The 12,687-nt window shown below is 45.0% G+C and overlaps 1 protein-coding gene across 1 annotated transcript in view; it reads right to left on the bottom strand.

Annotated features, from left to right (window-relative positions):
- Window positions 1–12,687, bottom strand: part of LOC130189731 (A.superbus venom factor 1-like) — a 60,217-nt gene that overhangs the window by 44,517 nt on the left and 3,013 nt on the right. The window contains exons 2-9 of the mRNA XM_056408661.1: window positions 11,660–11,764; window positions 10,747–10,785; window positions 9,891–10,080; window positions 9,578–9,743; window positions 9,189–9,247; window positions 8,847–8,938; window positions 1,922–2,004; window positions 1,693–1,780 (exon numbers count right to left, since the gene is read on the bottom strand). Of these exons, the coding sequence (XP_056264636.1) occupies window positions 1,693–1,780; window positions 1,922–2,004; window positions 8,847–8,938; window positions 9,189–9,247; window positions 9,578–9,743; window positions 9,891–10,080; window positions 10,747–10,785; window positions 11,660–11,764 (822 nt within the window). The remainder of the gene's footprint in view (window positions 1–1,692; window positions 1,781–1,921; window positions 2,005–8,846; window positions 8,939–9,188; window positions 9,248–9,577; window positions 9,744–9,890; window positions 10,081–10,746; window positions 10,786–11,659; window positions 11,765–12,687) is intronic.

Below are 12,687 nucleotides of genomic sequence, written 5' to 3'. Positions count from 1 at the left end.
AGAGCTCACCGGACGCCACCAGAACCGTTGCATTTTGCAGGGCACATGCCCCTCTCTCAAGGCAAACCCATAGCAGGAATCCCTGCCCTTCACAAAGAAAAGAGAATTCTTCAGGGTTCTGAACCCAACTCCCTTTCGATCTGCCGGGTTCGATGTAGGTATTTGCCCCACCCTTCAAGACGGCATTCGACTATCTCTACGGACCGACTGGAGCCGGTCGGGGCGCACCGCACACTCCAATTGATCCTCTTTAAAGGATTTAAAGTGTATCAATTCCAATTATTGCAAGGAGGCACGGGACTAAGCGAAGCGAGGAGGCACGGAACTGAGCGAGGAGGCACGGAGCGAAGGGAGGAGGCACGGAGCGAAGCGAGGAGGCACGGAGCGGAGCGAGGAGGCACGGAACTGAGCGAGGAGGCACGGAGCGAAGGGAGGAGGCACGGGACTGAGCGAGGAGGCACGGGACTGAGCGAAGCGAGGAGGCACGGAGCGAAGGGAGGAGGCACGGGACTGAGCGAAGCGAGGAGGCACGGGACTGAGCGAGGAGGCACGGAGCGAAGGGAGGAGGCACGGGACTGAGCGAAGCGAGGAGGCACGGAGCGAAGGGAGGAGGCACGGGACTGAGCGAAGCGAGGAGGCACGGGACTGAGCGAGGAGGCACGGAGCGAAGCGAGGAGGCACGGGACTGAGCGAGGAGGCACGGGACTGAGCGAAGCGAGGAGGCACGAGACTGAGCGAGGAGGCACGGAGCGAAGGGAGGAGGCACGGGACTGAGCGAGGAGGCACGGAGCGAAGCGAGGAGGCACGGCAATGAGCGAAGCGAGGAGGCGCGAAGTGAGGAGGCACAGAACAAAGCTAAGAGGCAAGGAACTGAGCGAGGAGGCACGGGACTGGGCGAAGCTAGGAGGCACGGAACTGAGCGAGGAGGCACGGGACTGAGCGAAGCGAGGAGGCACGGAACTGAGCGAGGAGGCACGGAACTGAGCGAGGAGGCACGGAACTGAGCGAGGAGGCACGGAACTGAGCGAAGCGAGGAGGCACGGAACTGAGCGAGGAGGCACGGGACTGAGCTAGGAGGCACGGAACTGAGCGAGGAGGCACGGCACTGAGCGAGGAGGCACGGAACTGAGCGAAGCGAGGAGGCACGGAACTGAGCGAGGAGGCACGGAACTGAGCGAGGAGGCACGGAACTGAGCGAAGCGAGGAGGCACGGAACTGAGCGAGGAGGCACGGGACTGAGCGAGGAGGCACGGGACTGAGCGAAGCGAGGAGGCACGGAACTGAGCGAGGAGGCACGGGACTGAGCGAGGAGGCACGGAACTGAGCGAAGCGAGGAGGCACGGAACTGAGCGAGGAGGCACGGGACTGAGCGAGGAGGCACGGAACTGAGCGAGGAGGCACGGGACTGAACGAGGAGGCACGGAACTGAGCGAAGCGAGGAGGCACGGAACTGAGCGAGGAGGCACGGGACTGAGCGAAGCGAGGAGGCACGGGACGGAGCGCGATGCAGCAGAGTTCAAGAAATGGGTTCTCCTCACCGCCCACAAGAGGTCTAATGCAAGACGACATCATCGGATTGAAACGTACCACTACCTTGATTAAAATGATCAGAAGTTACACGTCATACGATAAAGAATGATGTACATGAAGCTGCATGAGAAGCATGTGTTGGTGGGTGAGTATTTGACTGACCTGGCCGAGACCTCCACCTCCAGCTGGCTGTCCTCCAGGTTGAGGAAGGACTTCCTCGGCGTCAGGATGACGTTAAAGGCAGAAGGCACTGAAATGCAACACACGGAAAAAAATAAAGGATACATTTAGTTAAATATTACACTCTCTACGAACATATTACATTCAGAGTTGAACAAAAGTTTGATGCCTTCAAGACGAAAACAAACAAACATGATTTAACATGACTTACCATATTTTTTCACCTGAAACTGAGAGGTGAACGTGTTCTTCTGTCGATGGTCAAACTTTGCAGTCACCGTCCATTTTCCATCACTGCCACAAACACAGTCACAACCGTGGAAAGATTAAGGACTTTTCTGTAGATACATTTATAAATACATACATATAGATTCACTTTGGAGGCAAGCAATACAAATTCTGTTTTCCTTAAGAATTCAAGGTAAAACTTCATGAGGGGGTTCCGGTTATGACGTGGACGTGAGTAGTCGCAGAGCCCATGTGCTCCGGCAAAATATATCATATATAAATGTAAACCCGTTCGTTTGAGTTTGCAAAAAGTCTTAGTCGAGTGATATAAGTGCACGATATAAGGAGGATCCAAAATGAAGCAAAGTAAAACAAGTTCAAGAGGTAAAGAGAGGAAGAAAGACGGCGAGTTGGAGTTGACACATGGACTAGCGGAAGCTACAGAAGACCAAGCTAGAGACGATTCAATCCTAGCAGCTATTCACGCTCTTCGAAAAGACTTCTCTGCCCAGCTCAAAGAAGTTATCACCTCAAATCACGAGATCAAAGAAGCCTTGGAGTCATTCTCCGCAAGACTAGGTGGAGCAGAATCCCGTATAAGTTCCGCGGAGGACCAACTGAACAACTTAGCTAGCGTCTCTGCAACCACTCAAAGAAATCTGCTAGCACTCGCCAGATCAGTGGAGACCATGGAAAACCGGCAGCGCCGCCTGAACGTGAGACTGGTGGGCCTGCCAGAAAACGCAGAGGGAGGTGACCTGGTGTCCTTCCTCAACAGGTGGTTACCCGACCTCCTTGGTAAAGACAATTTACTGACGCCACCTTCCATCGACCAAGCCTTCAGACTTCCAAAAGCAGCCACAGCTAACGCTAAAGCTAACAAGCCAAACCTTAAACCTCTTCCTCGGGCGATTCTCGTGAAATTCCGCTGGCTGGCCGACAGAGACCGGGTGATGAATGCTGCTCGCAAGAAGAAAACGCTGCAGTTCGAGGAGAATCGTGTGATGTTGTTTCCAGACCTTTCCGCGGAGATTCAGCAGCAGAGGAGAATGTTCGACGGCGTGAAAACCCGACTGCATAAACTGGATATTGAGTTTGGATTACAGTTCCCAGCAAAGATGAGAATCTACCACAAGGGTAAAATGCTTACGTTTCTTACTCCATCAGATGTGGAGGTCTTCATCCGCGAGATCGAGACAGCGCGGTCTCGTACGGAACGGGACGTGAGTGAGGGAGTCCGGCTAGATTTCGCTAGCTCGCTTGGATCCAAAACGGATGAAAGATAGACTGAGCTTGTTTGGTTTAAGAGTGTCGTATCACATTGGCTGTGTTATTGCTGGCCCTTGGTTTGATAGTAGCAATACGTTTTGTTTCATTTTACATAATGTCACGGGTCAGTAATCGTACATACATGGGTTTACGTTTTTTTATTTTATTATATACTTAAAATGTTTGCGGACGGGTGCTGCCCATTTGTGTTCAATGGTTTGTAGTTGCTCCTTACTTAAGGATCAATGCAAGTTGTCCGGAATTTCAGTGTATTGCAGGAGGGTGAGTGGGGGCTGTGCAATTTGGGGGCGCAGGGATTTAGGAGAGCTCCTTCTCTGTTCTAGAGAGGGGGCGTTTGTTACTGTTTTTTCGTTTTTTTCTTTTCTTTATTTTTCATGTTTTGATGGCACACTGGTCTCCAAGGGTATAAGAGAAGTTGTAGATATAACGGTAATATTACTTAGACTGGGTTATGAGTAATGCTCCGTATCTCAATATTATTTCATGGAATTTGTAAAGAATATATATTATAGTTTAGCATAGCTTAGTATTGTTTGCATAAATATTATGTGTAAGATGGAAAACACTGAATGGAAGTTAAAATCTCCAGCGGAGCACTCTGGTGCCTGACTGATCTAAAGAAAGATAACAGTGACGCTTGGTGAGGTTCCGTGAGCCCCCCTCCTCCGCATCCACACATTCCGGAGGTGATCACATACAAAGAGCTCTCTATACTCTCAGAGCGTAGGAAGGGTCCTGATGTGGCCATTATTCTCCTTTTAGACACTCGAGGTCACTCACTTTCCCCCCCCCTTCACCTATCCCCCTCACACCCTCACACTCACACATGGGAAGAAGCCCCGGTGTGTGGACGGCCTTCGGAGAAGATCCAGGCCCCATTCCTGAAGAGATAAGGCCCCGAAGGGAGTCTTCTTACAAGAGAGGGACTATTAAATCAACTACCTCCCCTTCCCACACCTTTTCACAACATGTGCTCTCATTGGCGGCCCACGAAGAACCAATGAATGAGCGACAGCGATGGAGGCAGAGGAAGAAGAACCAATGAGGAGACACCATCCTCTTTACCTCCTGACCAATCAGAACTGGTCATGATTATTATTTAAACCGTTGCGCCCTCTGCTAAGGCGCCTCTCTGGTCTGAATACAATAGGTACCAGCTGGAGGGGGGTCCATGCATGATGTCTACTTGTATCCTGATTTCTGAATAAAACGCTTATAGATATAACGTAGAAGTCTACCGCTCTTTCTTCCAGTGAGTGTCGTCCAGGTGTGGTGTGTCGCTGTCCAACTCCAACAAATGTCAGAGGTATGAGAAAATTGGTTAAAATTAAGCAAATACTGTCCAGAATTAAACATCTCCAAGCAAAAGTCATATTTCTCCAAGAGACTCATTTAGTATCCGATGAGATTGTACGTATAAGGAGGAGATGGCCTGGGCAAATTCTAGCTTCCTGCTGCTCCTCACAGGCAAGAGGAGTAGCAATCCTTATCCACAAATCAGTCCCCTTTAGGGTTCACAAGCTTCTCCAGGATCCTGCTGGTAGATTTGTGATGGTTGGGGGAACTCTTTTGAATCAAGAAATCATTTTAGTAAACGTGTATGGGCCCAACAATGACGATTCTACATTCTTTAGTAATCTCTTTATGACCGTTTCATCTTTTCGAGGTGAAATAATAATGGGTGGAGATTTTAATTGTGCTCCTAACCCCCTCCTAGACCGTTCATCAAGGAATGACTGCTCCCATACAAATACCCGAAAGGTGATAGGCCACTTTATGTCAGAGCTGCATCTTTGCGATATCTGGAGAATTAGAAATCCCACCACACTAGAATATTCGTGCCACTCAAACACACACAAAACACAATCCCGCATAGATTATTTTTTAATCTCTGAGACTCTGGTGGCCAATATACAGGACTGTGGGCACAAAGGCATAGTTATTTCAGATCATGCCCTACTGTTTTTGCATTACCGCCTTACTCCACATCCCAGGGGCCAAACAGTGTGGAGGCTTAGCCCGAGATGGCTCCATGATCAGAAGTTTCTAAACACGGTGGAAAGAAATATCGAGCTTTTCTTTGCTACAAATACAGACGAAACCTCAGCATCCATTAGATGGGAAGCCTTCAAAGCCTATATTCGAGGTGTGATGATCTCTTATACCAGTAACATTGCAAATAAGACGCATCTCCTTATGACTGAACTTGAGCGAGATATTAAAGACCTAGAAAGGAGCTCTCGGTGAATAATACACCGGAGAATTTACAGAGGCTCTCAGAAGTAAGGGCTAAATATAATGAGATTACAGCAAGTAAGGCCTTAAACAGTATCACTCGGTTAAAGCAGACTTACTATGATCAGGGAGAATCATCGGGCAAATTACTAGCATGGCGGATTAAAACACCGCAAAATGAAAGAGCTATCACCGAGATTGAAACTGAAAGCGGGACAACAACTAATCCGACAGAAATTAACAGAACCTTTCAAAAATATTATATAAACCTTTATACGTCAGAGACTCCGGATACTAATGATGACCTTGCCTCCTTTTTGGATCAGCTTTCCATTCCAACCTTAGAGGAGATGGTAAAAGAGAAGCTAGACTCTCCCATTAAAAAGGAGGAACTGTTTGAAGCGCTGTCCCATATGAACGGAGGAAAAGCATCAGGTCCTTCTGGACTACCCATTGACATCTACAAGCGCTTTGGGGAGAAGCTTGTGCCACCACTCTTCGATATGTTAGTTGAATCAATTGAAGCTGAACATTTACCGCCTCCCTATCCAATGCCTTAATAACACTGATTTTAAAGCCAGATAAACCCCACATAAAATGTGGTTCATATCGTCCTATTTCACTAATAAATTCAGATGCTAAGATTATAGCAAAGGTGTTTGCGAGACGGCTTGAAAACCATCTTCCGTCTCTGATTGCCTCTGACCCAAATGGTTTGATAAAGGGTCGTCAAGGTTTCCATAATATTCAAGACTACTAAATATTATAGATGTGAGGAAGGAAAGCCCAGACACAGCAATAGTCTCCCTGGATGCCGAAAAAGCATTTGACAGAGTGGAACACAATTATCTTTTTGAAGTGCTTCGGAGGTTTGGGTTTGGTGAATACATCTGTAAGTGCGTGAAAATGCTATATCACACCCCAAGTGCATCAGTCATGACGAACTTTGTAACCTCCCAACCCTTCAAACTCCAACGAGGGACCAGACAGGGGTACCCCCTTTCGCCCCTTCTGTTTGCATTAGCAATCGAGCCACTTGCAATAGCAATTAGACAAAACAGCAGTATAACGGGTATCAGAATAGGGAATGTGGAGAATAAAATAGGCCTATTCGCCGACGACATAGTTTTATTCCTTACTCAACTAAAGAGCTCCATTCCAAATCTCCTTAGATTAATAAATACTTATGGATCAATTTCAGGATATAAACTGAATGAATCTAAGTCAAATATCCTCTTTCTTAAACAATCAGAGAGAAGTTGCCCCCCAATACAAACAACATTTAAGAATACACCCAGTTTTACTTATTTGGGGACCAAAATTACTCATTCAACAGAGGACCTTGTATCCACTAACTATAGCCCAGTGATATCAGGAGTAACTAATCTTATTAACAGATGGACAACAATGCCGATTTCAATGATTGGCAGGATTAATATCCTCAAAATGAATGTCCTACCCAAATTTCTTTACCTATTCCAATGTATACCACTTCCACCTCCAACAAACTTCTTCCAAAATATGACTAAAATCTTCAGAAATTTCATTTGGAGTAACAGACGAGCAAGATTACGCCTCTCTACTATACCTGCCATATGACAGGGGCGGGTTGAACCTTCCCAACCTCAAATGGTACTACTGGGCATGCCAGCTTTGGACAACCTCCTTCTGGTTCAGATCCAGTTCATCACTCGCATGGGTGGCCATGGAAAGAGAGACTACATCCAACATACCTCTTCATATGTATCTATACTCAGATAAGCCAGATAAACTAAAGAAATTCACAGGTAACCCATTTGTTTCCAACTCCATTCGTTCTTGGCATGAAGTTCATAAATACCTAAAGGTTCCCCTAAATCTATCGCAGTTCACACCCATTTGGGGAAACAACTATTTTCATCCAGGGGCTAAAGACAAGGGATTTAAACTATGGGCAGACAAAGGTATTGGCCAAATAGCAGATCTCTTTCAGGAGGGTGTTCTCATGTCATTTGAAGATATTCGAAAACAATTTGACATACCTGCTAAACATTTCTTCAAATACCTACAAGTCAGAGACTTCATATATAAGACCCAAAAGAAGCTCTCAATACCTGACCTCTCAGCAGTAGAAAACATTATGGTAAGACCTCACCAGAGAAGACTTATTTCCATCTTTTATAAGATCTTGTCAGCTGGGTCTCCAGAGACATCAGAGGACAAGAGACTTGCCTGGTGCGCAGACATAGGGGAGGAGATAACGGAGTCGGAATGGCAAAATATTTGTACCCAATCACAAACACAAACGTCTAATTCAGGTTTCAGACTGTTACAGTACAAATGGTCCATGAGTCTGTACATCACTCCAGAGCTTTTGAACCGTTTCAATGTTAATATTCCTGATGTATGTATTAAATGTGAAACACATAGGGGGACACTTTTCCATTGTTTATGGTCCTGTTCAAAAGTACAGGAATTTTGGAGGATGGCTGTGGAGACACTCTCAAATGCAACAAAGGTGGTTCTCCCTATGTGCCCAAGAATGTGTGTTTTGGGACTCATACCAAAGGACATTAACCTCAGCAGAGCTAACATAAAGATGGTTATCCTATGCCTACTACAAGCCAGACGGACTATTGCAAAATGTTGGAAATCTATACAGAAGCCGACTACCAAAGGCTGGTTAGAGGACATTGTACAAGTTATAGCCATGGAAACAATAACATACTCACTGAAAGGAAAATATGCACAGTTTGAAGAGATGTGGACTTCCTTCTTGGACTTTGTAAAGGGCCCCCAATTTATTAGGGCTCTAAAGTGAGCTTACAGTCATGACCCATGTACAATCTCTGAGCAACCCACTGTCTAAATACCCCTCACAAATGTACCAATGAGTGTGCCATCCAGTATGGAGTGTCATTTTATATAATTTATTTAATTTTTTATCATTTGTATTTTTATTTTGTTATTGTCTGGTAACATGTTTCATATGTTTACTGTATTTGTAACTTGTTCCTCCTTTTAGGAGAAAAAAAAAAAGAAAAACCAAATAAACACATTTTGAAAAAAAAAAAACTTCATGAGGTATGAAAATGATCATTTAGGGTATGATGTATTCCTTTATTGTCCGTTCTGTTCTCAGTTCACAAGCAATGCTGCAAAATATGGCTTTTGATAACATCAGCTTACTTTTTGAGTGAGTTGCGGATTTAAGTTTCTTGTTTATTCCAGATGGAAAGATTGACTTAATCACAATTTTACCGTCCTCGACATTTCATCGTGCATTAAATTATTTAATGTGTGAATGCTGAGATAACTCTTCTCTATTCCATATTTGTATTGACACATCTCAAACTATTGGCAGTGGAAGGAGTTGAAAGATGAGACGAAGAAGTTGTTCTTACTTGACAAATTCAGGCAGATGAAGAGTATCGGCAAAAACCCCACCAGCAGGTCTGATCCTGGAGATCCGTTTAACCACCATGCCGTCTGTATTCTAAGACACACAAACAGGTTCATTTGAGAATAACCTATAAGAATGATCCAAACTGATAACCCATGATGTCTACACAGTGTCATGCTCACTACTTTTGGAAGACTCTCATTTCCTAAACCCGAAAGTTATACATTAAAATGTCTGGTTTCCTTACATCAAAAGCCGAAATCCCAAAGATATGAATTTTACAATCCTCTAGAACAAGAGAATAATTGGCTTATCAATGAAAGTAATTATAATATTTGTTTACCTTGATATCTATTGTGACGGAGCTGTTCATAGCCTTGAAGGACACAGAAGATGCGAAGACTGAATTGAACTGAAGAGGAAAAATGGACAAAGAACAGACTGAAAAATACTCATAATATTGTCATGATTTACACATTGGTATACATATATATACGGGGTTCTATACGGCGCATTATCAATGCTACTGTTACTTCAGCTCGTACTATTTCTGTGACCACTACGTCGACGCTGTTAGTACTAGTATCACTGCTGGTGCCATCTGGACTCTTTGGATTGAAACGCAGTTTTCTTTTGTCAACCCAAAGTCCGCTTGTGGTGGTTCTGGTGGTTCTGGTCCGTGTGGGTGCGTTGTGGTTCATGTTGGCTTCTTGGTTCATCACTAGACATTACCGGTGTCTCCGGGGTTGTAGATGGGTTTGTCGGTCTGGATGAAGATGTATCCGGAGTGAAAGGACACCATCAGAACCCTCTCCTCGGAGTGGAAGCCCCCGAAGTCCACCTTCAGGTACACAAACTTGTTCCTTTCCTCTTCGCGGCTCAAACGATCCGAGGGGAGCTGAGATTGAGAGAAGAATGGAGAATGAAGGAAATCATCATGGTGGAACATCAGGAACACTCAAACATGCAAGTAAATCAAGAGAATATTAGAATGTGAATAGTTGCTTCTCTCTGGCATCCAAACCCTTTGACCCCGATGACTCACCTGTATCGCCTTGAGAGCGTGGAATCCATTGTCCGGGCCGAGTGAGACCGAGTCCCTGAAGAGCGAGGTGGTCTTACTGAAGTCCAGGATGGAGATGGAGGCCGTGAAGGGGCCGGGGGCCCCGTCGGCCTGAAGGTAGATGTTCTCCTGGCTGTCGGCCCTCAGCAGGTCCGGAGCCAGCAGAGTGAACCTGAGGCAGAAGGTCACCGGGTTCAGCCAGAACAGTTCTACTGACACGACGACCAGAAGTCCTGCTCCTCGCAGTCACAGCTCAGCAGGCGAGCTGAACACGCATTAATCTGAGTTTATATCGATAAACTTCCCAATAATTAAAGAATATTTTCTCCAGTTCTGCTGAGTCAAGGGAAAAGAAAAAAAGTTGATATACTTCCCTGGCAGTTTGGAGTCTTGGAGATTTATATTTATTTAAGTCTTTAACTTGTTATGAACAATTCAAAATTGAATATGGATGCCTCTATGTGACAAGACCATGTGGCCACAACTTTCTTTAATTCTTGGAGTCAAAGGTTAGACTCAACCATGGGAGGTCTTCGCCTCACTTCAATTATATCGTGAGAGTTTTCCAAACTGAAAGCTTTCCAAGGAGACTCAACTGTTTACATTTTAACAGGCACATTTCGGCAGTGAGTCAGTTCATTAGCCGGTTAAAGGAGAATCTTATCGTTTTACTTAATGCTTTGTGGTTGCGGGTGGTACTGGAGCAGGATGTTAAGATCATTGAAGGCAAGTCAAGAAAGAGAAACGAGAGATGTTTGAAGAGAAGACAGAAAACAACTGTTAATCCTGAAATGAAAGAGAAAAACATGTAAAAGAAACTGTATTAGTGGCAACGTACCTCGGTGAAGAACGAACTGGGACCTTCGGTTTTGGTCGGCTGCAAACAGAACAAGCAGGAATTTAAGGCATTACAGAGAACTGCGAAAGATTAATGTTCAATTGTGTCACATTGCAAACCAGATTTACATTGATGCATCACTGCATCAATGTAAATCTGGTTTGCAATGCGAATTGAACACACATAATCTCAAAACATATATTTAGATCGATAGATAGATAGATATATACTTTATTAATCCCCAAGGGGAAATTTGTCGTCACAGTAGCAGCACCAATAAACTAAACACACAAGAATAAAAAATAAAATATAAAAAACAGGGATGAAAGATATAGAAGTATACAAAGTAAAATATAAAATAAAATATATATGTATATATATAACATATATGCATACACAATACACAATACTAATGACAAATTAAATTAAATATTAAATATTAAATATAGACAGTGTGCAAAATGCAAAGTGTGTGTATGTGTGTAGTGTAAATGAAATGTGTGTGTATGTGTGAAGTGTAAATAAATGAAATGTGTGAAGTGCAGATCAACATAGTGTGGATATGAAGTTATTATTGTAGTTATTGCACTATGATCTGGCAAGAGGTGAACTGTTATAGAGCCGGCAGGAATGTTCTCCTGTATCTGTCCTTGTGACACAACATTTTTAAAATACTATATTTATGTTGCGTTTCCCACTTTTGGGCTCCCAAAACTGCTTATAGGTGAAAGTCTGGGGATTAAATTCAGAAATAATAACATTGGATGTTAAGAGACGAAAAGGTTGGAACTGGGAACGTGATCTCTGTGCTCACTCATTTTCTCTCTCACACACACATATACACACATATACACACACACACTCACTCTCCATAATTCACAATCCATAAGTCAGTATAAAAAAAGAGCAGTACCTTCTCGGGGTGTCAAACTGTCCCTCAGAGCCACAGGGCAGCGTGAGCGACACGACGCTGAGCAGCGTCCAGAGACACATGTTGACCGTCGGGTTGCCCAATGGACTGTGACCACGGGGAGACGGTCCACTCTTATATATATTATATACATATATACACACACACACACACACACTACCACCTCCACCGACGCTTCAACAAGAATATGGCGCCGTACGTGATGGCTGCTGTGTTGCGAGCTCCCGGATTTTGTAGTAGTTTTTTGTTATTTATTCTTCTTATTGCGACTATTTTTGCACAAAACGTTAGCAGCCAGTTAACGTACGACAGATGCACACTTCTGGAGATTGGATCGGCAGTTGCTCGCCGCCTACCAGAGTTTTTCAACTTTATCCCTCGGACGCGTCCGCCAGGAACGGCGAAACTATATTCTCCATTTTTAGGCGCGATTTGGACGTCGCGCCAGAAACAGTAGGGAACTATCTCCGCCCATTTTAGCGCGATCTCACGCAAACGCCGCCGACGGAGGGGAAGCGAGCTGGCGTGCTGGTTAGGCTGAGACGCCGAGCCAATCGACCCCACTACCCACCATTTTACTGGCAAATGTACAGTCTTTGGACAATAAGCTATGCAGCTACAGGCTCGTATTCAATTCCACCGAAACTAAGGACAACTGCATCATCTGCCTTACGGAGACATGGATGTCGGAGGAGGTTACCGACCAGCCATCGAGCCGGCAGGATTTTCCGTCCACCGCGACAGAACAAAGACTCTCTGGTAAAGATCGTGGAGGGGTATGTCTCATGATAAACAGATCTTGGTGCAACCAAAGTCATGTACATACTCAAGTCGTTTGTTCCCCGGACCTGGAGTACCTAATGCTCATGTGTCGACCATTCTGGCTACCAAGGAGTTTACAGCAGTCACCGTAACTGCTGTGTGTACATTCCGCCTCAAGCTAACACGGACATAGCGCTGAAGGAACTCTACGGGCGATCAGCGAGCAGGAGTCGGCACACCCGAGGCTG

Source organism: Pseudoliparis swirei, chromosome 24 (assembly GCF_029220125.1).
Source record: "Pseudoliparis swirei isolate HS2019 ecotype Mariana Trench chromosome 24, NWPU_hadal_v1, whole genome shotgun sequence".
NCBI classification, from domain to species: Eukaryota; Metazoa; Chordata; class Actinopteri; order Perciformes; family Liparidae; genus Pseudoliparis; species Pseudoliparis swirei.
The sequence above is the reverse complement of the archived record's forward strand: the minus strand, read 5'-3'. Positions and strand labels throughout refer to the sequence as shown.